This window comes from Vidua chalybeata, chromosome 11 (assembly GCF_026979565.1).
Source record: "Vidua chalybeata isolate OUT-0048 chromosome 11, bVidCha1 merged haplotype, whole genome shotgun sequence".
NCBI lineage: Eukaryota > Metazoa > Chordata > Aves > Passeriformes > Viduidae > Vidua > Vidua chalybeata.
The window spans coordinates 7,999,350-8,025,303 of record NC_071540.1 but is presented as its reverse complement, the minus strand read 5'-3'; the positions used below and the strand labels follow the sequence as shown (position 1 = coordinate 8,025,303).

At 39.6% G+C, this 25,954-nt stretch overlaps 1 protein-coding gene and 2 long non-coding RNA genes across 3 annotated transcripts in view; 1 reads left to right on the top strand and 2 right to left on the bottom strand.

Moving 5' to 3' along the window:
• Positions 1–11,726, bottom strand: part of LONP2 (lon peptidase 2, peroxisomal) — a 37,691-nt gene extending 25,965 nt beyond the window's left edge. Inside the window, exons 1-7 of the mRNA XM_053952644.1 lie at positions 11,456–11,726; positions 10,352–10,586; positions 9,532–9,663; positions 8,304–8,426; positions 7,346–7,506; positions 7,048–7,142; positions 5,549–5,807 (exon numbers count right to left, since the gene is read on the bottom strand). Coding sequence (XP_053808619.1) covers positions 5,549–5,807; positions 7,048–7,142; positions 7,346–7,506; positions 8,304–8,426; positions 9,532–9,663; positions 10,352–10,586; positions 11,456–11,688 — 1,238 coding nt within the window. The 5' untranslated portion in view covers positions 11,689–11,726. The remainder of the gene's footprint in view (positions 1–5,548; positions 5,808–7,047; positions 7,143–7,345; positions 7,507–8,303; positions 8,427–9,531; positions 9,664–10,351; positions 10,587–11,455) is intronic.
• Positions 11,727–12,153: 427 nt separating this feature from the next.
• LOC128793837 (uncharacterized) lies at positions 12,154–18,780 on the top strand. The gene is made up of 2 exons (XR_008432901.1): positions 12,154–12,336; positions 18,032–18,780. It is a non-coding gene; the product is annotated as an uncharacterized LOC128793837 (long non-coding RNA).
• Positions 13,365–19,910, bottom strand: LOC128793836 (uncharacterized). The gene is made up of 3 exons (XR_008432900.1): positions 19,724–19,910; positions 17,857–17,892; positions 13,365–13,529 (listed from the first exon to the last, which is right to left on the bottom strand). It is a non-coding gene; the product is annotated as an uncharacterized LOC128793836 (long non-coding RNA).
• Positions 19,911–25,954: the final 6,044 nt, after the last annotated feature.

The window sequence follows — 25,954 nt, the reverse complement described above, 5'->3', positions numbered from 1 at the left end:
GGGGAGCAGGAGGAGTGACATCAAGAATATCATAAATAAAACTCCATGCAAAATAGAAGAACAAGGAGCACTGCAACAATTCTTGCTTTTTTTGCAAAAATCTGTGAAATACTTGATAAAAATATGGAATATACATGGAGCTAATACAAGCAATTGTAGCAGCAGATGAAAATTTGAGTTCCATGGTAAACTAGCTGGTCTGCAAAGATAGTAATTTGCATTAAAGTGTATCCAAACTTTACAACTTGTGGACATCTTAACATGTTCCAGTACCATCCTCATACAGTAAGAACAAGAAGAAGCAGATTTGGGAACCTCATTGATAAAACATTTTCATAATTCCAATGCTGGGATTTTGTCATCACAATATAGTTCACACAGCATGTTACAAAAGAGAGCAAAATTCCAATTATGCTGAACTGCCAATGTCCCCTTGACAGCACGGTTTAATAAACACCCACCAAAAAGAACTGTATTTACTGTCATTTCAATATAAAATGAAAAGCTGAACACTGCAATGAAAAAATTACAAGTTTGAATTTATTTAGCAAATCAGTAAAGTATTTTTTCCACATCACACACAGAGCACAACTACATTTTACAGATGCATATAACACTTGTTTGCTGCAATTATCACACTTGTTTCTGCTTGTGCCATAACTACTCAAAATACTGTAATTAAAAGCATGAAATTCTAAGAAGAAAGAGATACATTAAGTGCTGAATTACAGTATCTAGCTCATGACCCTCACAAAGCCGACAACCAGAACAGGCCTGCTTTGCCATATGATCTGGTTTATTACTGTCCAAAATAAACAGCATGACATTCACAAAGATGAAATCAAAAAAACTACGGGACTAATTTAAAAAAATACTAGAGATGACTTTAAATATATAAAGAGCCCTGAAAAAAACCAACAAAAACAGAACCCAAACCACACAGCAATGATGTCAGTTCTATGTAACATTTAACCACTGATGAAACAAATTGCAGTAAATAAAATTTAATTTTAATTTAATTCTAGATCTGAGAAAAAATAAAAGGTTTTAAGAGCTTCTAAATAGCCAGCAATGCAAGAGAAATTCAGTTTGCCTGTTACCACCTTCCTGAAGCAGCTGCTAAAGACTGAAGCAGCCAGCAGGCAACAGTTCCTCACTTCAGTGCTTTTGTGTTGTCTTAATGTGCAGCAAGGGAGCGGATTGCTCTCACGGAGGGTGTGCTGTGGAACGTTCATTACAGATCAGGGCTCTGCATGGGGAGCTATTACACAGCCAGCCTGCCTCCTCCTCCTCCATCTGCACACCCACAGCCCTGCCAAGACAGGGAAAGCATTCTATAGAGTGCAATCAGAAAATGAGGAGACTGAATCAGAGCTGGAGTTCACAGAAGTGAATCACTTACCAGTGTAAATAAATGTGTCAGTGTAGCAGTTTGGGTATTTCTTTGGTTCTGGGAGATTTGGATTTTTTCAGTTATGGGGTTGGATTTTTTTCTTTTTGTGGTTTTGGGTCTTGTTTGGTGGTGGTAGTTTTGTTCTTCTCTGGGCTGTTTTCACCACAAGGTGATCACTGCACTAGAGAATAATTTTTTATGCTTCAGAGACAATGGAGCCCAACTGTTTCAGTATTTTGCTAATGGTACTAGTAGGGTAACATAATTAGGTAAGCATCAAACATTCTTTGTTCTTGCTTGCTACATTATTCTCAAGTGCATGCTTTAAAACATTACACTTTTTAATGCATGTTTGTGTTTTAGGACCAGTTTTACTTGGTCCTTTTGAATCCTAGTAAGATTTGAGCTATCCAGGTTCCATTGAGTTTTAAGAAAGAGGCTGGTTTATAAACTAAATGAAGGCAAACAGATGCAATTGGCTAAATCTGTAGTACCTCTTCATTTATTAGAGATGGACCAATACCTATTTTATTATACTAATAATCAAATGCCTGAGATGTCCAAAGTTATTAGGGGAACACATCTCAACAAAAGAATCCTTGGTAAGGTGGGCCCTGCAGGTATTTACATATAAAACCAGCCAGAATATATTAAAATTACAAGCAGATATGGCCATTTATCTGTCTGGTTGTTAATCTTTGCCTTGTAAGATGTGAAACTAAATGCTGAAGTTTAGGAACACTATCACTGAATGTGATGTTGATTTCATTATTTTTGTTAGGGTTGGAAGGAGGTTAAACAATATCCTACATTGCTCTGCTCATTTTTTGATGCAGTTTCTTTCCCTGCATTAAACCCAGAGGACAGTCAGCTTTCCCCACTCAAAACAGAAAGCACAGAGCAGGTTTCCTACTCACCTCACTTGGGTAGCAACACTTAAAAAACCCAACCCCTTGAGAGCTCCAGGTCTGCAACTTAGAAATCTCTTTATAAAGTTTTAGATCAGTGAAAAAGTACCTTTAAACAAAACCTTAGAGTGGTATAGTATGTCATCAGGCACTCTGTATCCTAAAAAATGCAAGAAAAACAGCATGGAAATCCAACCTTCTTGGTTCTCCCAAAGTAAACTGGGAAAGCCTAGGAAATAGAACCCTAAAAGTAGTGGTAGTATTATTGAAAGAAAGAAACAGGACTCACTTTCTTCACAGTGATCTCAAGACAAATAGTTTCAAATAAATTCTAACTGCAGGACTAGAAAGGTTAACACCACTGTTTCTGAATGTCCTTGCACAAGGTCACAGCCTTTTTGGTATTTTTGGGTTTTTTTGTTGTGAAAGGCCAGAGATTGCATCCACTCAAGGGCTTTACAAATCCACCTCTGCTTTGTACTTGTCGAACAAAGCTCATTCCTCTCATGGGTGAAGCTGTTTGAAGCTGGCTTTTTCTGGTGCAACAAGGCCTGTGCAGGGAAGTTCTGCCAGCACAGCTGTCCTGCTGAGGAATCCCACCTCTCCTCAAACAGGTGCACCTAAACAAGACTTCAGCAAAGGCCTAAGCCAGAAGTGAACTGTCCAAGCTTTTCAAACTGCAAAGCAGTGGTAGTATAGGAAGGAGTGCTTCACATGAAAGTGAGAAAGAAGAGCTTCACACTTACCTCACCAGCACCACTATAAATGAATGCCACAATTACATCTTTCCTTTTCAGAAATAGAAAAACACACAACAGAGAAGATCATACATTTCCTGTGTGATACAAAACATCAATACCCAGGAGATTTTAAAAGAGCTTCTTGGAAAAAAGTTCTAAGTCATCCTTCAGAGTGGTTTGTGGGTTTTGTTTTTTTTTTTTTAATACAAGTAAACAATAAATGTAAACCAACATACTTGAACATATGGTATAAATGAGTGATAAATGCAGACAACAGCTGAAGGATGTCTGATCAAGGAGCTCTGGTTTTGTACCAAGAGGTTGATTTCGTTTTGGGAAGGCAGAACAATACTTGTTTCTCTTCACTCTATCAGTGAAGGATTCCCAAGCTCCAGGTGCAGGCACATGATCCCCAGTGAAACGGCCCAACCTGGGCAGTTCCAATGCCCACGTTTACACATCAGGTGGGACAGCACAGTTACTGAGACACCACGGCCCACCCTGCTGCTCTCCAAGAGCTCTGCCTGCTGAATCTCTCGGTCTGCACCTTTCACCAAAGTGGCCCAAGGGAATGCTATTTCAGGCACTGTTTGCTTGCCAGTCAAGCTGAAACAGTTCCTTTTCAGTGTTCTAGTACATTTTTCTACATGTTCAGTACATCAGTAAGCACATACAGTACTGTTCTCCTGCAATGTTAATGGAATTCTTAACTTAAGCCCCAAAGCCTAATAAGGAGCTTTTAGGAGAAAAACAATGTCTTCCAAGGTGTAATATTAGAAAATCAGCCTGCTCCACAGTGAAACCCAGAAAACAACAGTCTGTGTCTCCTCCACTTCCAGATCACCTCTCTCTGACTGCCACCAGACTGCCAACATGGATTCACCTGACTGGGAGCAATTTGAAGGATTTATTCACACAGGAGGACATTACAGAGCTCTACAGAAAAGCTGTAGTTCTAACCAGATTAAATCTTATTCTGAGAAGGAAGAAAACAAAATAAAGCAGAATTTAAAATCCAGTATGCAACAGGTGGGTTTGATTTTAATTATAAAAAACTGGAAAAAGCAGTTGGCTACAAAGGACTCCTAGTACCAACGCTCTAAAGTTCATTTTTAAAATATACACTTGCTTGTTGAACAGTAACCACACAATATTCTTGCTAATTCTAGATTACATTTCCCTTTGCTGGTGAAAAATAAAATCTCTTAGCAAATATTTCCCATCGGCTAATTTCATACACTTTTTAATATGAAATTTATAACAGTTAGCCTCTAACATGAATTAATAACTTAATAATGCCCTTAGAAATGTGTGACAGCCACAAACAGCTGAATTAAAAAGCTTTTTAGAGGCTCTCTCGTATGACTCTCCCTCTCTTTACTCTTTATGATGTCTAAGCACAAGATAGGAAGTTTGACTTTTGTTTATAATGTCAAGCTCAAGATGTGGTTTCCCTGTTACAAGGGACTGAGTCCTGCTCTGCTCTGGAAAAGTTACTTTCCATAAAGCTGAGTATTCCACAGCCTCTAGTGGCTTCACTTCGAATAGCACATGGTATCGAGTCACATTTTAAGTTGTTTTTAGGACATTCTATTTTAGGCATATCCTACTGAGAGTAGCTGCATAGCCACTGGGCAAAATTAACTGTTAGATGGTATCAAAAAAATAACTGATAGCTTTAATTCACTGTATTCACCTACTGCTGTAAGGAGAAATTTTATTCAATAACATGACTTAAAAAAGAAAACCTGACTAAAATTCATTATTCCAGATTTCCTACACTGCATGCAATAAGCATAAGATATGTGTAATGGAAACAAAAATGCTGCACTGATGCTTGGCAGTTACCTATCTCTACTGCCCACTCATTATGATTCCAGGTGCATTGAGGAATGGACTAATACAAATTTAAAAGACTGAGTAATAGATACATAGAGCCCAACATCAAAAACAGTCCTAGGGACTGCCATCCAAAAATCTCCTTCGAAACCTGCCAGCTTAGGTGTTCTTGCATAAATCTCCTTTTGAAATAGGAAAACAGTGCACAAACAAGTCCATTGCTGTCCTCTAGCAACTTTCATGTATCACTCCAAGTTTCCTCTTGTCTTTCAGCAGCAAACATGGTTATGAAGGAAAGTATTGCTACCCTAGGTTATACTGGATAATTAAATCTTTACACCTCTCATAAAAAGCAGAAAAATCAAGACTTTGCATTAAACTTTCTACAGAATTTTACTTCAAAGTGCTAGAATAACTGAAGATGAAATCCATTCCCTATGAAAATAAAGGGCAGCAGCAGAAGGAAAGAATAAAGGCTGTACCACAACACAAAACATCCGTTCCCATTAAAATTCTTCCGAAGCAGCAGCACTGAATACCAAGGAAAATCAATAAATACCTACCATTGTTTCATAGAAGTAAAATTTCTCTATATTGGCTGAACAGTGAAAATAATCAATACATTCTGCAAAGAAAAAACTGCAATTATGAAAAGAAGAAGTAATTACCTGTGGCCTCGAATATCAGACTGATCACAGACGCCTCCTAAAGCAATTCTGTGGAATTCTCTACCCAAAGTTTTTGCAATTGATCTTCCAACACTGGTTTTACCAACTCCTGGGGGCCCCACAAAACAAAGAATGGGTCCCTTGAGGTTGTTTTTAAGCTGTCGCACAGCCAAGTACTCCAAAACTCTCTTCTTCAACTTCTCCATGGCATAATGGTCATTGTCCAACACAATGCGAGCTGCACGGATTTCCAGGCGATCTGGCATCGACAACAGCACAGAGATCAGCACAAAATGAAATAACTTAAAATGTGAACAACTGATCCTACAGTAGAAACAGATACCTTCATCAGGGCAATCCCCCAACTCACATATATGTCAGACAATGTTTTTCTAGAACAAAGGTATAAAAAGTTTTCCTTAATTTCTTTCTTTAATAAAGAAATTTGACCATAGCTAGACAGATTATACTACTGAAAATGACACAGTACTGATAATGACACCCAAGGCTAAAATAATTATAATGATTTTCCATTTCTGTATTCATGTGTGTTTTTATTTACTGCAGCTACAGAGTTCAAAGTAGCAATCACATGGGTCACACTCCCAAACTTTGCTTAAAGTAAAAACACCAAACTTCACATGACACAGCGCAATTTTAAAATACCAAAGAGCAACTACCACCAAAAAACCATTCTGTTAGGACATGACTGTCAACAAACATGTCACTCATCTGGGTATTCTTGGAATAATACTGCAAAGTACATGTAGGCAGATCTTTTTACAATGTAACGATTAAAGAAAGTATTTACAAGATTTGTAAACATCCAGGGCTCTATTTCAAACCAGCAACAATTCATCACTACAAACAGCACCAGAAGGGTAGAGATGGACATGCAGGTGTGCCAAGTCCACCTTGTGCAAAGTAATTTGCCCACTTCACCTGCTTGTGCTGGTCAGTAGGAGATGTCTGTCGGTCCTGTTTGGTTTCCTACTCTTCCCTCACTCTCCATTTTTGCACATCATATCTGTATTAACAGTATCGCTCTCTATTCGCAACTTCAAAAACTATGGTATAAAATTAACTACAACTGTGCTTTTTTATACTTTTGTTTCTTACCATATTTGATTGAGATAAACCAGAATCTTCTTCAGAAAGACCAGTATTACAGAAATCTCCAAAAGGGCTTTTTGTCTGACATATAAAAAATAATTAGATGCTCATTTCTTTGATAAATACTGGCACAATTTGTAATTAGTAACACCTTCATTTTTAATGGAACTGCTCTTAACAATTTTTAAATCCACATTCTTAGATACACAACTGAGCTACGCAGTCTATTCAGTGTACAGCTCTCAGTGAAGTCTAATGGTTTACCTGCCTTACAGTAACTTAACAACAATGTTTTTACAAGACAGAACTAATTCACAGTATTTACATGATAATTACTTGTCCTAAAATGTTTCTGCATGAGAATCACCACTAAGAGAAGGGTTTACCTTTTGTACTCTTGTTCCATGGCAATTCTACCATCAGTTCCAAGTAATTTCTTGTCAAAGCATATTCTGGCATTGACTGAGGCATCTTCTTTAATCTGGAAATACAAGTACAGAATTCAAAAGGCCAACCAGAAATTAAATGCAAAGGAAGACTCTATTGCACCACAAGGCAGCAATTGCTGCCTGATGCCTAAAATCATTTCAAAAACACAACCAACATGAACATACATCAAACAGGAAAAGGTCTGCGAGATTTGTTCTAAATTTTAAAAGAAACCACCATTTAAAAGCCTCCTACCTTTTTATTTCTTTAAGACAAACTTTAAGAGCTTGTTCTGACATACTGGATGTTCTAATCTTTTTTTCTAGCATGACAACATCATCATGATCTTCTTCTTCTTCCTCATCTTCTGTAATACTTCCATGACTTATTCTTCTATTAGGACGAATAGCTACAACCTGTGCAATGGAAACAGAGCCACAGAATTGCACCAGGTCTTGGTTTTTAAATAAGCTGTGTACTTCGGCTTTGAATGAAAATCATGGCAAAAACAAGTAAGGTGCACAGAAAAATTCAGAACTCCAGAAAGTTTTAACTCCAGAAATTAACTTCAAAAAGTGTTATTGGTGCTACTTTAAAAAGTTACAGCTCTTTATATATTTCCTAAGTAAGTTTATCATATATCCTAAATTCGCAAACAAGAACAAAACTGAAAGGAGCAATTTGTGGTATTTCAAGCACTGCAGCCCATCATATTAAGCAGAAAAATGGGTGAATCTCTCTTATCTTTTTCATTTCTCAATGACTTCCCAGTTACTAAACTATTTAAGTGCAGTAAGATGCAGCAAAAGTGAACAAGCTCCATTTTACAACACCCATTCTTTATCTGCAGTTCAAAAGCTGCCACTCATCTGCAATGCCATCAGTAAGCAAAACACCTTCCACTGCACACACCAGAACTCACTGAGTGCATACCATGCACATGAACTGACTCTTCAGAAGAATGTGAGCATTCATTTAATGCCACAAAGTGCTCAGACTAAAATAAAAATTAAATTAAAAAAACATTAAAATAAAGCCTAGACAGTTTTAAACAAGTATTTTATCTTTTGTGTATCTACACAGCCAAAGTTGCCACCTATGGCTTCACATTAAAAATGCACAGATTAAAATCATGCATTCATGAACCTCTTTAAAAAGTGCATCTCAGTACTTTTTTAGAATGTTTAAGTATTCCAAATGTAAAGCTCCATACCCTTTTATCATCATCCTGTTTGGACTTTCTTGTTTTCTGAAGCAGCTTCAGGCCTTCAATCTGTCTAACAAGCAATGGTATGGTCATCTTGAACCGTTCTTCCAGCCTAACAGCATCTAAAATCTAAGAGCAAGAAGCTGTAAGCAGACACCAACTTTACACGAATGAATCCTCACTCTGGGGAGAATTGCATGGACGTACTGCAAACATCTATCAATGTTCTATTTTAAAATTACTGAGCCTCAGGAAAGAGAGATGGCCCTGTTAAAAAAGTTACAGCATCATCTCTTTGGGTAACCCAGGGAAAAAAAAATCACTTTGTGCCTTAAGATTTTCATTCAGAAATTTTTTTGTTTATTTTGTCTTTTTAATACTTTGCACACAATTCCATTTTCATATTAAATGAAGTTAATGTATGGAAATAGGTAGAATTCTGCTCCTCTGTATTTCCACAGCTTCTACTAGCTGCTCTTTTCTTTAGAAATTCCAATAATGAAAAAGTGATACGTTAATAACTAATGTACCTTCCTCCAGCAGGACATTCAGCTATAGTACACACCTTCCCTTCAAATTACTGCATTGATTTCTATTTGTGGTGCTTTGAAAGAACCTAACACACTCTCAGTTCCAGGTGCAGCATAAGCAGTTAGAGAAGAAAAGGAACAACTTCCAAAACATGGCAAGCAAATACAGAAATCAGACGAATAAGCACCAAGCCATAAAGATCATTTTTGCAGATTTACTTTGACATATGATAGAAATTTAACCACTGTCTCAGTGTTTAAAGAAACCCAGACTTCAAGATGTTTTAAAAAATATTTAATTCTAATACTAAAAATAATTTAATTCTGAACTTACTAGTATTAAGATATGTATAATGATTACTCAGCTGGGATAAGTTAGCAAAGTTTCAACACAATCTGAAGGAAGATTTATCATTTCTACTATGGGAAGTCCATGCTCTACTTATTGTTTAATAAAACAAACAATTCCCAAGATTTCCCAACTAGATCTATTTACCTTAGGCAAGCTCTGCCATATGCATATATAAACACTTTAAACAACACCATCAAACCATTTTGCAAGCATTCATGCTCAGCTGTAACACAAATCCCTGCTGGCATAATGTTATCTCTGTACAGTTACAATTCCAAAATTACCTAAAAGTGACTGACTCTAAAAGATAGCAACACCTAACTAGCACTAAAACCGCTGAAGAAGGCGATACCTGCAGCTTCTCTTGGTTGGTTGTTCGGATGATAGAGGTCAGGATATCTGGCAGAGCTTCTCTGGGCAGATTGTCCAGGAGACGCCGGAGCTTTGCGACTGCAGGCACTGACATATCCAGCATCTCAACCAGCTACAACACACAAGGAACAACGCTAACGGCCGCTGTGCTCCTTTTGGAATGATCTCAGTGCCCCTCTGACCTAAACACGATTGTGCCTTTCAGTGTGAAGCGTGTCCAGGTAGTTTGTCAAAAAGCTACTGGAATAAGTTCACCAAAAGTTCACAGATGAGGCACTAACTCAGCATAGAGCACCAAGACTTTGAGCTTTCTGCTTGTTTCAGAAGTTCAAAAGTATCACTATTGTTTGCAGCCTTTTTTTCAATATATCTCCTATTCCCCCCACACCCCCAGATGAAAAACTTCCTCATGACTCTTTTTCAATACATCCTTTAAATTTAAATTAAAAGCCTAAATTCATTAGGCTTCTATCATATATATTTCCTTATATATCTGTAAAAATTAATCAAATCTTTTACTAGAATATATTTATAGTATTCCTACATATGAAGCACCAACTTATCATAGCACCAACACAAGCAGTTGCACAAGATTCAGCTGCAATGAGCAGTTCAAACATCCTGGAACTTGGCATAGAAATCTCAAGCTATAACAGTAACATTTATTTTGTAGCAGAAATACTGAAACTCTACTAGTTCCTGAAAAATACAGAACTGGAGAAACAGAAGAGCAGATAGAAAACAAGTACAGCCTAAGTATACCCACAGGTTATGTGACACACAAGAATAAAACAAATTACCTGTACTGCATACTTGTAGAATTGTTCTGACAGCTCTCCAAGCTCCTCCTCAGATTTATGGCCATTGGTGAACTGCTCAAGCCGATCTAACTGCTGCACTTCAGCAACGGGATAGGGCTTCTCCTTCAGCAGCTGCAGGACCTGGAATCGGCAGAGGCCCGTCACCAGCAACGTGTAATGGGGCTTGGGCCAGTTGCTACCAACCACCTGAACTGCCAAGGCAGCAGTGCCAATCCTAAAAACAGATCAAATCCTTGTATTATCTGTCACCTTCCACAGAACATTTTGTGTGCTCCTTATCAGAAGCAACCAAACTATAGGCTGCAAGACCCTGATGGGTCATAGTTCCTACTGTGAAATGAAATCAAAATATCCAATTCCCTTTGTAACACAGACTACAAAACCAAACACTAGAACCTGAACACAAATGCATTAAGTGAAAAACAAAGTAAAGTAGTATAATATCAGTCACGCAATTTAGAAACATATGTAATTTCTTCATAATAATGGATCTGGATGTGGACAGGCACACTGACATTTCTGCTTAAGCGATATGCACTAGGAAATAGGAGTAATGATGGTTCTTCACTGAAATTCCCAGCCTTAACTGAATCAATGTTTCAGATCACCGTACCTATTGAAGCAGATTTACAACGGAAGTTATTTTCTTGCAACATCTTACTAAGTCCACTGATACGATAAAGTCCGGAGAGTAAGGATTACATCATGTTGCTTTCACCAGAGAGAAATACGATTTGTTTTCACTTTATGTGAACTAAGTCAATATCCGTGTTACTTATCAGGTGAAAAAGCCTATGGTTAACAGCTGCGACAGCCTTAGAGCAGCGTTCTTTCGTCTTATTCTGCTCGTTCACCTCAGCCTCTTTTCAAACTTCCCCTCCGGCCGGCCCGTCCCCGGCACCTCGCCCGGCGGGTCGCTTGTGCGACCAGGCTTCTGGGAGGGCAGGGGCGTTTTCCGGGGGCGGCGGAGCCGGGTGGCCCCGCGGGGTGACCCCGCGGCGAGCCCCGGCCGGGGAGGCCGGGCCGGGCTCCGGGGAGCCCGCAGGCCGCGAGGGCGGCAGGGAGAGCCGGGCCGCGCCGCACCTGTGCAGGTTGGGCAGGTCGTCGCAGTCGGAGGTGGGGTCGCTGGTGTTGGGGATGACGCCGATGATGGTGCTCCGCAGCGAGGTGCCCTTCAGCAGCCGGCTGCGCACCAGCTGCATGTTGCGCGGCGAGTCCACGCTGGTGCGCATGGTGGAGCCGGGCAGTAGCACGCTCTCGTGCGTGAGCAGCAGCGGCAGCCGCGTGGGGATCTGGATAGCGCTGCCCGCCGCCATGGCTGCTCGCCACCCTCACCCTGCCCCGCGCCCCTCACGCCGGCCCCGCCGCCATGGCAGCCCGCCCCCCCACGCGCCGCGGCCCCGCCCCCTACGGGCGCCGACAGGGACCGGCCGCGAGTACCCCGCCCGCTGCGCCCCCTGGCGGCGGCGGCCGCGCTGCCCCCGGCCCGGGCCCGGCCTCGAATCGGCCCCGCCGCTCCCGAGGCGCTCCCGCCGCTCCCGAGGCGCTCCCGCCGCTCCTACTGCCGCTCTCGGGGCCTCTCGGGTCCGGTCTCCTTGCAAACACCGAGCCGAGCCGGTTCCCCTTCAGTGCCCCCGAGGCCGCCGGGCCGCCGGCAGGTGTCAGGCTGGCACTGGCAATGGGTGTGGGCTGTGCGCTCTGAACGAGTGCTAAGGGCTCCGACATTGGAGAGGCAGCGTGTGACAAATCGACTGTGAAATGGGACCTTTACGAGGTGAAAATCCCTTTTTTATTGGTTTTTACACAAATCTGTTCTCCCGCATCCGTGATCCGAGTCGAAGGGCTCAGCATCCTGTTTCAGAGTCACAGAATCGTTGGGGTTGGAAGGAGCTCTGGAGATCAGCCAGTCCCACCGCCCGCCAAGGCAGGGCCACCTGGCGCAGGTGACACAGGAACGCGCCCAGGTGGGTTTGAAATGTCTCCAGAGGGGGACACCCCCCGCCCTCCCTGGGCAGCTGTTCCAGGGCTCTGCCGCCCTCACGGGAAGCAGCTGTTCCTCCTGTGCGGGAGGCGCAGGTGAGCGCGGGTGTCCTTCACGTGCTCCGGGGAGCCCCAAAGCGGAGGCAGGAGTGCAGGACCCGACATCTCCCTGCGGGAGGGCAGGGAGGAGCAAAGCCCCTCTGGTGCTCCTCGTTCCCAGCCCATTCCCAGCCTGGCTGCCTGCGGAGGCCTCGCTCACACCCGGGAATTCCATTGCCATAGTGATGTTAGCAGCCCTGGAGGCACCGGCCAGGCCACAGTGAGCACCAGCACCAGGCACCAGCCTGGGACAGTGAGCCAAAACAGCCCAGGTGAAAGGGCTCCAAGCACTGAGGCCCTATGGAGAGTTCAGATGAAAATGTGGGGTTTAGAAACTTTCCTTTTAAATTTTTTTCCCCATTGGTAAATGAGGTGCAATATCAGAATTGCATAATGCAGTGAAGTATGTTAGCCAATCTCTTGTTAATCACCGATTTGCATGATTCCTGTTGAACAAAGGTAATCCTGTACAGAGGGGAAATCACAGTAGCAGCAAACTGACAATTTGAAATGCAAAAAGATAGCTGCAGTAAAAACCTTGCTTAATCATGGACTTTATTAAAACCTTCATCTGTTGGTGTACTGGAAAATGTAAGGTAATAGGATATATGGAAACACCAACAATATATTTAAATGCAAGAAGTTATTACAGCTGAGAAAAATATCTTCTACAGCTACCACTTGAGGTACCTTAGAAAGAACCTGGAATTTAATATACTATTCAACATGACATTTAGAAAACATTAATATAAAAGGGCACATAAGACATGTGGAAAGTGTTTTGTGAATTTCCCAGTGTTAAATATAATTACTCTGTAAACATATGTTCAACACTTACAAATGTTTAAGCATCTCTAACTATATTTGTTTGGAATGTGAACACAAAAACACAAACTAAACCTAAAGGTTAAATATTTGCTCATCATGTTTATTGAGTAATTTTCTCAGTTCGAGTATTTTGATTAAAAAGAATCTACAAATGGCATCATGTTTATTCTGCAGACTACCATTTTCTACTTCCTTCAGAGATGACTGGTATCTGTGGTCATTAACAATAGTTTCTTAATTAATTCTGGAGCTGTAACAAAAAAATCTCAATTATTATAATTAATTTTAAATTCCTTTCAGTTTCTCCTGAACAACTCTTAATACCCAGGGCTGTGTTTTACTGTGTGTACTAAGCAATATACAGGGTCACATCCTGATTATGATGTTGAGATAGCAGTGGATCCCCCAAATTGTATTTTGCTTAAATACAAACAGATCACATTTGAGCAACAACCTTTCAGAATGTTTTTCTAGACCAGCTGAATATTTCTTGACACCTGGAGAAGCAGTGTAGCAGTAAGTATTAAGATATGCCTCCAACTCGGGGAATGTAAGATGAAAAGGGACAATGGCCACATGGTCTGACCTCCTCTAACTCTCACCAGCAACTTCTGCATCATGTCCATGGTTTTTGACTTCCACTGTATCTCAGAGGCATTCAACCTTGGTTATGAGTGACTGCAAGAGAGCACCTACCTCTTGCACAGCCTCTATGGCTGTGCTGTTCAGTAGTTGATTACCGGGTCAAAATTTGCACCTTGCAAATTTTACTTGTACTCTTGGCTTCCGGAGACTGGCTTCTGTTGTATCCAACAGACTGAAGAGTTGCCTACTATAATAAAAATCATTCCTCAGTGACCAGTGCTCCATGAGTGAGTCAGGCCTTAATTTTGAGCTTCTCTTTCTCATTTTTTAAATAAGTCTCATCCTCCTTAAAATGTGGGTAGCCTCTAACTCCAGTACTCATCTTGCAAATGTCACATAAAGGGGGTAATGGTAATAGTCTCTTTGTGTTTGCATTCAATATTCCCTTCCTGTGAAATCGAGTGTGAAGGTTGTTTGGCTAGAGCCCCACTGCACACAGCTCAGGTAGTCCTGCTTTGGTCTGGGTGCAGCACAAGCCTGGCTGAAGGAGATGGGTGTCAGTGCAATGGTTTTAAAGACAGGGACCACTCTACCAGATGGTGTAGTGCACCTGTGCTCCCCAGTTCATAAATCTCTGTCCTGCAGAGTCCCCTGCTTCCCCTTTCTGAAGCTGGACTGACACAAAAGCTGGACCCCACAGAATTTCCATTGATAGAACAGCTGGGCACTGTTTTAGGTCCCAGTTAAGCATGTAAGTAGTGGTATTTGTTTCCTGTGCTTCAGAGCCTGACAGAATAGCCATGCTCTTCCTGAGCTCCTTGGGAGACCATACTAACCTATTTCTTTAAAAAGGATTGCAATTCACAGATATCTGTATTTTATGCCTGTAAAATTCATATGCATTTTCCTCTCCCCCACCTCTGCATTATTTCTTCTGTTTACAAAAATGTGAGAGCTCAGTATTTCCAAAAAACAAGACCAAGCTACCTCACAATGAAGACTTGAGGTTAATGTGTTTGAGATTAAAGCTCAGTATTTTTCTCCTATGATGTGCACTCTTCTCTTCTGCCCCCTAACTGGCACTCTTTAAAGCTCTCAAGCCCTCTGCAGCTATTTTATAAAACAAGATTCTCAGTCTGTCATCAGACTTTCCCTTTCTCATACTGCTTCTATTTTGTACTCACAGATTGTTTGATGCAGTGATGTTCTTCAGGAACTATTTCTCTCCAGTCTCAACTGCTATGTCTATAAATCAAAAAGTTTTCCCATTTTCTTTTCTAATTCCCTCTCTACTGTGTGAAAACTTCAGAGCCTCTCTTAACAATTACATAATGTGGCTCTAAATCCAGCAAAACAATTTTTCTTAAAGATGCTGTGACAAGATGCTTTGAATTGTCTCAAGGTCTGTTTCTATGCATCAGTTAATATGAGATATTCAATAAAGACTATACAAGCTGGTACAATATGAAGAATTAACTGTCAGGATTTTGAAATGCATGTTATGATAAAACATGCATGTTGTGTCTTCTGAGGTGAGAGATTATATGGATGCATGGTCTGTGCACAGATGGACTTCATAACTTGTCTGTTCATTAGATTATTTTCCTCAATATTATTTCCTCCAATCCAGATGCTTCCTACTATCTTGGCCTGAATCACAAATACCTCAAAAAATCTTTAAAATACCATAATTAGGAAAGAGGCTTATGTAAAGCTATTGAAAGGATATAATAATATAACTGAGCTGTATTTTAAAGTGCATTTATTTTAATGTCCAACTTTTCTACTCAGTGTAAGGTTGAAGTGGAAATTATAAAATCTGATTTAATTTGAAATTTTTAAAACTGATTTTTTAAATCAGTTTTTTAAATGTAGTATTTGTTATTATTTGTATCCTCAATCATTCCTCCTTCACACAAAAGAATTTGGTTTTTTTCAGATCCTGATTGATTAAAAAGCTCCCAGTTGGTTATGGTTGGTTATGTAAGAGCAGCACATGGAGCACACACCAGGAGCTGCTGGCAGCACATTCCTGACTAACAGAGCGAGAGACCTTTCAGACATCTCTGAAGCTCTGTGTAGGGTTCTTTATGGCAACTGTAAAATGTGTTTTAGGAGTTAGTGCTAACAGACCTCACCAGAGCAGCTGAACTTAGAGGCTTAATCTTTTATTCAAAAGTATGAGTGAACTCCAAGAAAGGGACAGGAGGAGGTTCACAGGAAGAGGAATTCAAAATTACTGTTAAATTTTGAAATTTGAGCTAGAATAGCATGGGGCAGAGAGAGTTCTCGCCTGCCTTGCCTAACTAGACATGATTTTCACACAGATCTACCCATACCATGAAAAAATAAGGATTCAGAGGAACTTCTAAAGGACAGAAAATATCCATGGGAAATTAAAGAAATTCCATCAGTAGAGCTGTGCTGATGAGGGTACAGCTGAAGGAATTGAAAAGGAATTTCACTTACACTTAGTTTTGCTGCACACAATACCATACTACCTGGAATATATTTATTTTTTTCTCTTTAATCTGCATACTGCCAAATCAGCCTTTTTAGAGAACTGCTAGTAAGAGATAAAAATATGTTTCCTTAGTACAATGCAACTGAATGAAAGAGCTGAAAAGGCTACATTTGAGGCTCAGATATATTTGGTAAAGTTTCATAAGCCTAACCCTCCTTTTTTTTTAACCTCATAAAGTGGAAAAAAATTTGCCACCAAAGAAGAGAACTGTGGAAAATAGTGTAGTTATTGCCACAGCTTATTGAAGTAAATACTTTTCCAAGTCAAACTCAATCATATTTGTAGTCAATATTTTAGTGAAGCAACAGTTTGAAGGAGCTGCAGAATCACATTTTTATGTCCCTCTTACCCAAGGGACATACCCATTTTCTTTCCCATTGTTCAAATGAAATTTGCTGACTGACACCTAAAAATGCATGCAAATGTTCTGAAGTAATTTTAGGGTTTGACCTCACAGAAAGTTCACACAGACTGTGGGATGGAGCCCAGAATTATTCAATAGACATAAGCACAGTAAAGTTTGGGAATGAACAGGAGTTTTGCTTTTTCTCCTTAGCAACAGGATAGACTGCCTGGTCTGAATTTAGTTACTCTTCTGTGTTTCCAACAGTTTGAGAGGATATTAACTGCACACTGTAGGTCAATCAATTTGAGAATGTTTTCCTACCTGATCCCTTTGAAATCTGCAGGATAATAATTCTCTACATGAACCATGACCTACTGTGCTTTCAGTTATTCAACCACATTTTATCAACATTATTCAATTGTTCAGAGGCAAACCCTTTAAAAATTAAAGTTAATGGAAGCAATTACCTATCTCTGAATTAGCAAAATAATCCTTCTCATTCTTTGCTGTTGTACCTGCACTCTGCCATTTGGCAGGGGCTGTGCTACACAGTCCCCAACCCTTCAATGCCAGTTTGACCACGATACAAACTGAAGGGAGTCATTAGCCAAAATGCTATCCATCATTTCATCTTCAAAAATATTATAACTATTGTTCCAGCCACTGCATTGATTTAAAGCCACTGAGTAATCATAACTGTGTACTCCCTGAGGATGTTCCAGGAAATTATATACTAGAACCAATTTCCTCTCTTAATATAGTTGTGGAAATTCAGGTCAGGTAGCCACTGACCTCATTGTCTGAAATTCTGAAATCTCCACAGCACAAACATATAATGTTTATGTGGCAAAAACACTGCTGCTTTGTCCTGATTCTTCTAATGTACATAAATTAAGTTAAACCAATCATATTTTTCATAGAAATTATTGTATTAGCTAAGCACAACAGCATCCACAGTTCTACATTTTTTTCCCTGTTGGCCCTCTTGTAGAATATTATGATAGAGAAAATACAAAACATGACAGATAAAGGTACATTTGTTTTTACCTGTTGCCTCTTTGTAAAACTTTCATGTGTACAAACTTATTTTCAGTACATATTATAAAAACTAAAAATACTTACCAGTTCCAAAAATCCTGGGAGTCTTGCCAAAAACTGCTGTAAATAAAAATACAGATAAAAGAAAGACGGGAATCTTAGACTTTATAAAGTCTATAATAAATAGCTGAGAATGTTTTGTGATTTACAAATATGAGATTTACTAAGTCACTGTGCATAATTTTCTTAAACTGGACAGATATTGCGGTTTCATGATGAAGCATGAAGCACACTTCAGAACTGGCCTCAGTAAAGAGACTTTCATTTAATTAGCAGTTTCTCTGGTACCATCTGAGACAGCAAGACATGTCACCAAAATGACTTCTGTCTCTAATTCAGTCATTTATTTTGGGATCATTTCTTCAGGATAGGAAGAAGAAAACACAATCCTGTATGCATGTCAAAATGGACTAGAAATTAAGAGATGAAAAAACAACCCTGATTTTCCTACACCTCTGCATAAATCTTGACATTTTACTCCACTTCGTTCTCCTCACAGTCATTTACTTTTATGGCCTCTTTTGCCCGAGAGATAAACAATCTCTGCTGATTTATCTAGTCACCTCTGCAAAGCATTAATATTGATAGAGTGAAAACATGTCAAGCAAGTTCCTTTCCACATAAGGAATTTTCCCCTGAAGAAGAGGAGCAATAGAAATGCTGGGCTTTTCGTGTTCATTTATAAGCTGTTTAGGAAGGGAGGAGCACACTTTCTGTCAATGGTACTGGAGAAAGCCCAGCAGGTTCGATTCTGGCATGGAAATCTTACTGGCAGCAGTGGCTTTGTTCTTCTCCATCCAGCCCAGAGCAGATGAAATGGCTGTGCCATGCACATTCCAGAGGAATGCAAGAGGCACAGCACTGAGAACTCTCACCCAGCACAGCCTGCTCTGCAGCTGCCACTCATAACCAAGACTCTGTTGCTAAATAAAAATGTCTAATAATGGACTGCTGGTTAGCTTTTTAAAATTTAGACACAGATTAATATCTCTTTTTGCTACCAACCTCTTGTTTGTTGGTTTGGGGTTTTTTTACAAAATGTTTAGAATTTATATTTTCCACATAGAAACAGATAAAAAGCCTGACTGTTTTACTGCAAATGCAGGAAGTATTCTCTTTAGTCTCATCTGTTCCAACATAAATATTTGTAAGTAATACCTGTACTAGATTAATAAATATAGTTGTAATATGAATCAAAATGTCCAACAGTAGGTGGCACCTGTATTATGTGCAGTAAGCATTTCACCTGTATTATGTGTGTAAGCATTTCACCATCTTTCTTTCTCATTTAATCCCACAATGGGTTTAAAAACATTTACAGCACAATTGGTGAAACACAAATGCTTGGCATAATTTAAGGGGATAATTATTTTTAATTCCAAATTGCTACATGTAGGAAGAACAGAAGAAACAGCAAGCAAGCTTTTCAGGAAAGATTAGGCTATACAAAATTATCCAGCGAAACATGGTGCCAGGAGATACATTACAAATGCATAATTTAAAAATTAACCAAATTTACATGTTTTGATTCATTTTTGCCTTGTGTTTGGTTTGATCAGCTATTTCAAATAGGTAGCTGTACTAGGCTGACAATTATAATCTCAGCCTCTACAATTTCAAGTAGAATAGAATCTTCACATGGGAACAAAAACGAGGCCACAAATAAAAACTAATAAAATCAGGTCCTATAAACATGAATAGAGGAAAAAAAAAAAAAAAGAAAGAAAGAAAGAAAGATAGCAGTCTTATCCTATTTCTTCTAGGAAATATTTTATTTGGGAAATTGAGGTCTGAGGGTGGAATAGTCAAATATCTTTTGGTATCAGAAAGTCTCAGATCTGCTTCACCAAAGAAACCCTCACATTTATTTATTGCATAGTCAGTATTCTACCTGTTGCATCCAGGGCTTTGTTCAAATGTCTATTGTCTGGTCTATTCCATGAAAAAGAAATGCTTTCAGACATGCTGGATTTCTAGGTTGCAGGAGCACTTGATCGCCTAAAACTTGGAAGAAAAAGACAAGAGGCAGGATTTCTTGTCAAACACTATGATTCTAATGCTAGAACTATGTGAGTTCTTTATATTTTTCTTCAGAATGGTGATTTAGTGAAAATAATCTGACAGGTTTGTTGAATATTTGAAGTTAAATATGTGAAAATTATAACACTTCAAAATAAACAGCATAAATAGAGAAAAAGTAAACAGTACAGGCATTAATAATCTGACTTTTCCCCATCCTACTATAATTTACATATTCTAATGTAAATTAATGTCAGTTTGGCAATAAAAATACCAACTCCAGTGCCACAGGTGGGATGAAATTCCAAGAGTAGAAAGTATAATCAGGTGGGGGTTTTTCCCTTCCCAGTGATGATTAGGTTAAAATATAACATTCCTTATGTTCTAAACTATTCCAAAACCAAGTTCCAGGGCCAGCAGCCTTTGAACTGCGGAGGAAGCTCAGCTTTGAGCAGAATAATTCTCAGGTCTTGTGCTATAATCATCGTTCTCCAAACCAAAAATTTGCTGCAGAAATGTTATCAGTGGTTTCAATATAGCTCAACAGATCTCTTTCAAGGAGAAAGAATGATGTGACTTAAACATGAATATAGCTGTCTGAAATACGTAATTGGCTGCTGGACCATTACCATAACAATTATAAATGGCACAACATTAACTAGAAGGAAATGTCTAGATATGTGCTCTCAGAGTCACCAACACTAGACCTCCTTCAATAAATATTTAATATTTTAATTTTAATTATGATTTACTATTTGATTTAATATTTAATTAACATAATTAATATTTATGAAGACTGGAAAGAGCTGTATTGTGCCTTGCTCAAATATGCAGGTGATCTAAAACTGTGGAGGAAAAGATTATAGCACTTGATGCAACTGAATTATGGTGACAGGGAAGCACTAGGAACCAGTTATGGAACAGTGGGATTTCTGCAGTGTTTGTAAATATAGGTGTGTGTACATCTAGATCATTACAAACTCCCTGTTTGTGTTCATATATACACACCTACATACCTGTATGCATGCACAATTTAACTGTTAAAATACAGCTTTGGCACAAGTTGACCCTAATTACAGTTTAAAGATTCTTGAGCAGAGAATTCTGCCTAAACAAATGAGGTAATGAAGCAAAATAAAAAGGCTGGGGGCTTAATTCCAATGCATTAATGGGAAAAAAATCTCACTGATTCCAGTTAGAATCTACACAATCCAGACACTGAAGGGATGTTTTTAGGCATAGTGAGGGTGGAGCAAAACACTGAAAGGTTAAGAGAGACAGGAAATAAGGACATTCTAACTGAGCAGCAAGACAAAAAAGATCTTTTTTTTTTTGTCCAGTAAGTATTGAGTAACAAAATATTAACTGGAAGAAACAAAAAGCAGACTTTTCAGAAGTTTCAGGCTTCAGGCAGAGGCCTGATGAGTCCCTAGAACAAAATCAGACTAAAATATAAATAATATTAGTTTATCTTCAACCTAGACCTCAGAAAACTAAAACAACCTAACCACGGGGAGTGAATACACATGTATGTATGTACACATATACTGCAAAATGGGCATACAGAGATTTAGGGTACAACTGCACAAATAGTTTAGAGGAAAACAACTGCAAGCAGTAAAATCTGCAGAGAAGACAAAGCACGTAGAGCAGGCAGGAAAGATGTCCAGGAAAACCAAATTCATCCTGCCAAAAAAGCAGAAAGTGTCTCATCAAACCAAAGTGATCCTGCAGAATAAGGAATATGTATAGCCAGAATTCTAAGACAACGAAGTGAAAAGAACTATGACAAGATGCTGTGGGAAAAATAAAGCACTAAGTGTCGCAGTGTGCTGTGGTATCGTGCTGGGCCGCGACAGCAGGGGCGCGACCTTCCCCCCGTGAGCTCTGCTATTCCCAGATATCGCTTGGTCCGGCACAGGAACAGATAACAACAACACAGGACACGGGGTAAAACTGGATGGATTTATTAGCTCCACGACCTGGGACCCCAAGACAAAGCGCAGGGGCGTCTGCAGAGGTTTTTATAGGGGGAGTGGTATAGGGCACCTCCACCTATAGGGGAGGAATCGAGGGCAGGACTAACATTCATAACCTATCAGGGAGAGCAGGGGAGGGGGATAATACAAAGCAACGAATGGGGTATCAAATACTACAAGACAGACAAGGAACACTCTGGAAAAAGGGGTAGGGTTAGGGAAGATTGACAGCTTGGGAGGAAGAAAATTAGGGAAGGGCTTGGGGAGATGGGTAACTCAGAAGGGGAGGAGATTAGGGAGGAGAATAGTGGGCAAACACAAACTTAAAGCAACAGTCACACCACAGCAGCTAAGGACAGATGAACAACTGCAGGGGGCAAAAAAATATCCTCCTTCATTTCCAGCTTTTCTTGCTGAGGAGCTTTCACCTCTGATTTCTGCAAGTGAGACCACCAAGGACGATCAGTGCTGACTATATGGGACTAGGCCATGGGCTTTCTTCCACTGGTATTTTATGGGAAACTTATGGGAAACGTTGGGCATGTGTTGATAACGACTGACAGCAATTAAGAACTATCCACTGCTCATGGTATTCTATTATTACTGGATATCAATGTAATAAATTGTTGCTTTGAAATTGGCCTTATTTATTGGCTATCTATAAACATTCCCTTTACCATGGCCTCTAATCCCCTGATATATGCAAAGATGCAATGTATATACACACATATGCATATATTCTATTGGAAAATTTTCTGTATTTATCTCCAAAGATAACATTTTGTCATGACTGGAAAAAATCCCAGGGAGTTTGTCACCAGGTTTAAATAGGTATTTAAAAGTTTTTAAAGCTACTTATAAAGTTTTTTCAGTTTTTGCTCCAAAGAATAATCTGAACAAGGACAAGAAACTCTGGAAATGGAATATGAACAGAATGACTAATTCAGCACCATGTAAGGCAGATGGACAAGACTCTGTTCTTCAGAAATATGAACCTAGTTTAAAAATGATGACTCCTACCCTCACCGTAGTAAACAAAGTTGCATCTGTAACTGAAAAATTAAATGCAGAAACAAACAGATGAAATGTCATTAGTTACAATATTATGAAAGTGTCTTATCTTGTTTTTATTAAGTGGGTCAGTGTGTTGCCAAGATAATGTTTAGCCCCAACCTGAGCTGAGTTAAACTCACAGAATATGACATTTCTGCCTTGTTGAAAGGTAACAGGAGCAGATGTCCTAATGCTCCGTGCATGCCCTGTAGCAGGATGAGGAGGACACAGGTTATATGTAGCAAATGCCAGTTTTGTTCAAAAAGAGGAGTTTCTGCTGGCTCAGAAACAGCAGGCACTGGAAGGAAGCATCCATGTGGAAGGAAGGGCCCCTTTCATAGCCCCTGAATGTGACCTTAATTTACCATCAGTGATGTCTTCAAGTTGTTTTTCAGGCTCCTAAAAAAATGTCTTAATCCCTGTCTGGAAGTGTCAAAATACATTTATATGCTTCAGAACACATTCATTTCGACAGTTAACATTTCTAAGGTCAGTCTGACAACCATAAAAGGAACTTGGTGAATACTTAATATCTTGTTTTCCCATGAGCTGGCTGTTAATCCATTGGATGAATATCATCTGCTACATATTATTGTCATTCATCCTTAATGATGAAAGGATATAATCATAGCTGTTAGTTGCAAGAGTTTTGTGCTGTCTCCATTGTTTAACTTACTCTCCAAAAATAAAAAAATAGTTAGGAAGTATATAATACATTCAACATATAAAGGATAAGAAGAAGCTATGCATTACATTGTACAGAAAAACAGAGAAAAAGACATAAAAGTGAAAAAGGTTTGCTTCAATCCTCCCCAAACATTATACAAGATGATTTAGTCTCTACCCATAATGAAAAAATGCTATGAAAAATTCTTATCCAAATTCATCAATTTGCATGTCTCGCCAGCCAAATCAGCATATGGTCCTAACCAAAATCCAGCAGAAGCTGCAAATGTTTTTTGTGCAACCTGAATCTGATCCAAAAGCCCTGCTCATGACTGGCATGAATACCTAGGAATACTGTAATATTTATTTATAACCTTAAATTCATGTTCATTGCACTCTGGGGTCAGATGCTCAGAATTTTATAGTAACAAGTCCTAAGCTGTTTCTGGTGCTAGAAGCAGACATTCATTTCAATATTAACACTCTGTGACTTCAAGACTTGGGAAAAAACCAAATTATTTCATCTACTGTCTTGGTTTAATTTAAGAGCCAGACACTCCAAAATAGGTTAGCTCCCGTTTCGGTTTTATCCACTTTTTTTCATCAATAAGGAGAGACAAATGTGAGTAGATATAAGTGAAAAATAACAGTTAAATTAAAAAAAAAAAAAAAAAGAAAAGAAAACGAAACAGCAACAGGCAAAAAATAACTGATAATCATTAGCTACAAAGTTGCTGAAAGCTGCCAGACTGCCCAGGATCAAGGAGGAACAAATATGGCGGCAAACCCCCTCCCAAGCTGGCGCCCGCGTGTGGGGAGGCAGTGGGAAAGTGGCGGAGAAACCCCACTGGGCTCAACCTTTCCCCAGAACAGAAAACCGGGAAGGCAGGAGCCTGCGGAGCAGCTCTGGCAGCAGGTGGGAGTCTCTGGCACTGCCTGGGAGCTGCGGCCCCTCGCTGTGAGCCTCTCGGCATCCCCCGGAGCCATGGCGGTGTCTGTGTGGGGTCAGGAGGGCTCGCTGCCCTCTCCTGCCACGCGCTGACTCCATCGCTGCCGTGCGGCCGTTCCCGAGCCGTTGGGGTGAGGGGGATGAAACGGTCTCCCCGAGCTCCAAAAGTGCCCAGCCAGCTCTGGCCCCGTACTGCCCACAGGCCTCGTGAACTTCACCCTGACACTCCTTGGCTTGGGGAACGCAGCTTCTCGGCTTGCTGCTGCTGCCATTTAAAACGTGCCCAAAGCAAGCCCCGCTGCGGGAGGAGCCAGAGAAACGTGTGCCTCACGCTGCCATGGCTCTGCCGCCACGAGGGAGAGGCGGGAGGGCGCAGCCTCGGGGCCTCCAAGAGCGTATCAATTCCTTCCGTAAGATGTGGCTGTGGGAAAATGTGCTCTGTATGTCACTTCTAAAGACGTCTTCCGATAAAGCAGCTGCCAGTGCAAGAAATAAATTTTATTTCTTAATTTGTTTCCTATAAAAATATCTTACACCATTTGGGTATTGGACAAAATTCCATCAAGTATGTCACTTCTGAAACAAGGGAAATTTATTTACAGATTCTATCATCTTTAAAAAGTACAGCTTGCAAACATTGAACCAAAACAAAGGTTTAATTGAGTAAAGTACTATGGACATTACAAAGAACAAGACTTAGTGGATATCAAAGCACATTTACTGAGCATTACATTTGCTACTTTAATAGCTCTAAGTTCTACATCCCATTTATGAACAATTTTACTAATATTCTTATATTAGTAAGATATTCTTTACAATATTCTTTACAATATTCTTATATTCTATACTTAAAATGAAAACTTCTTAAACATCTAAAATACAATCTGGATTTGGAAAGGTAAAATACACAGTCTAACAATGAATACTACTCTATTCCCCTGGCTGCAGCCCTGTGCACATTTAGTGAGCATTACATTTGCTACTTTAATAGATCTACATCCTATTTATGAACAATTTTACTAATATTTCTATTCTCTATACATAAAATGAAAACTTCCTAAACATTTAAAATACAATCTGGTTTTGGAAAGGTAAAATATATAATCTAACAATGAATACTACTCTATTCCCTAGATTCAACACTGTGAATATTTAGTTAGCATTACATTTGCTGCTTTAATAGCACTACTTCCTATTTATGAACAATTTCATTAATATTCTTATACTCTATACTTAAAATGAAAAATTCTTAAGCATCTAAAATACAATCTGGTTTTGGGAAGGTAAAAACATACAGCCTGAGAATGAATACTACAGTGTATTCATCCAGTGTAATACATCCAGTATATTCCCTGGATGCAACTCTGTCCCAAAGTTTCTTGTGGGAAGGGCACACATTCCTTCACTTGCATACAGCAATGATTATAAAAAGGGAAATTTCTTAGTGAGCAACAGT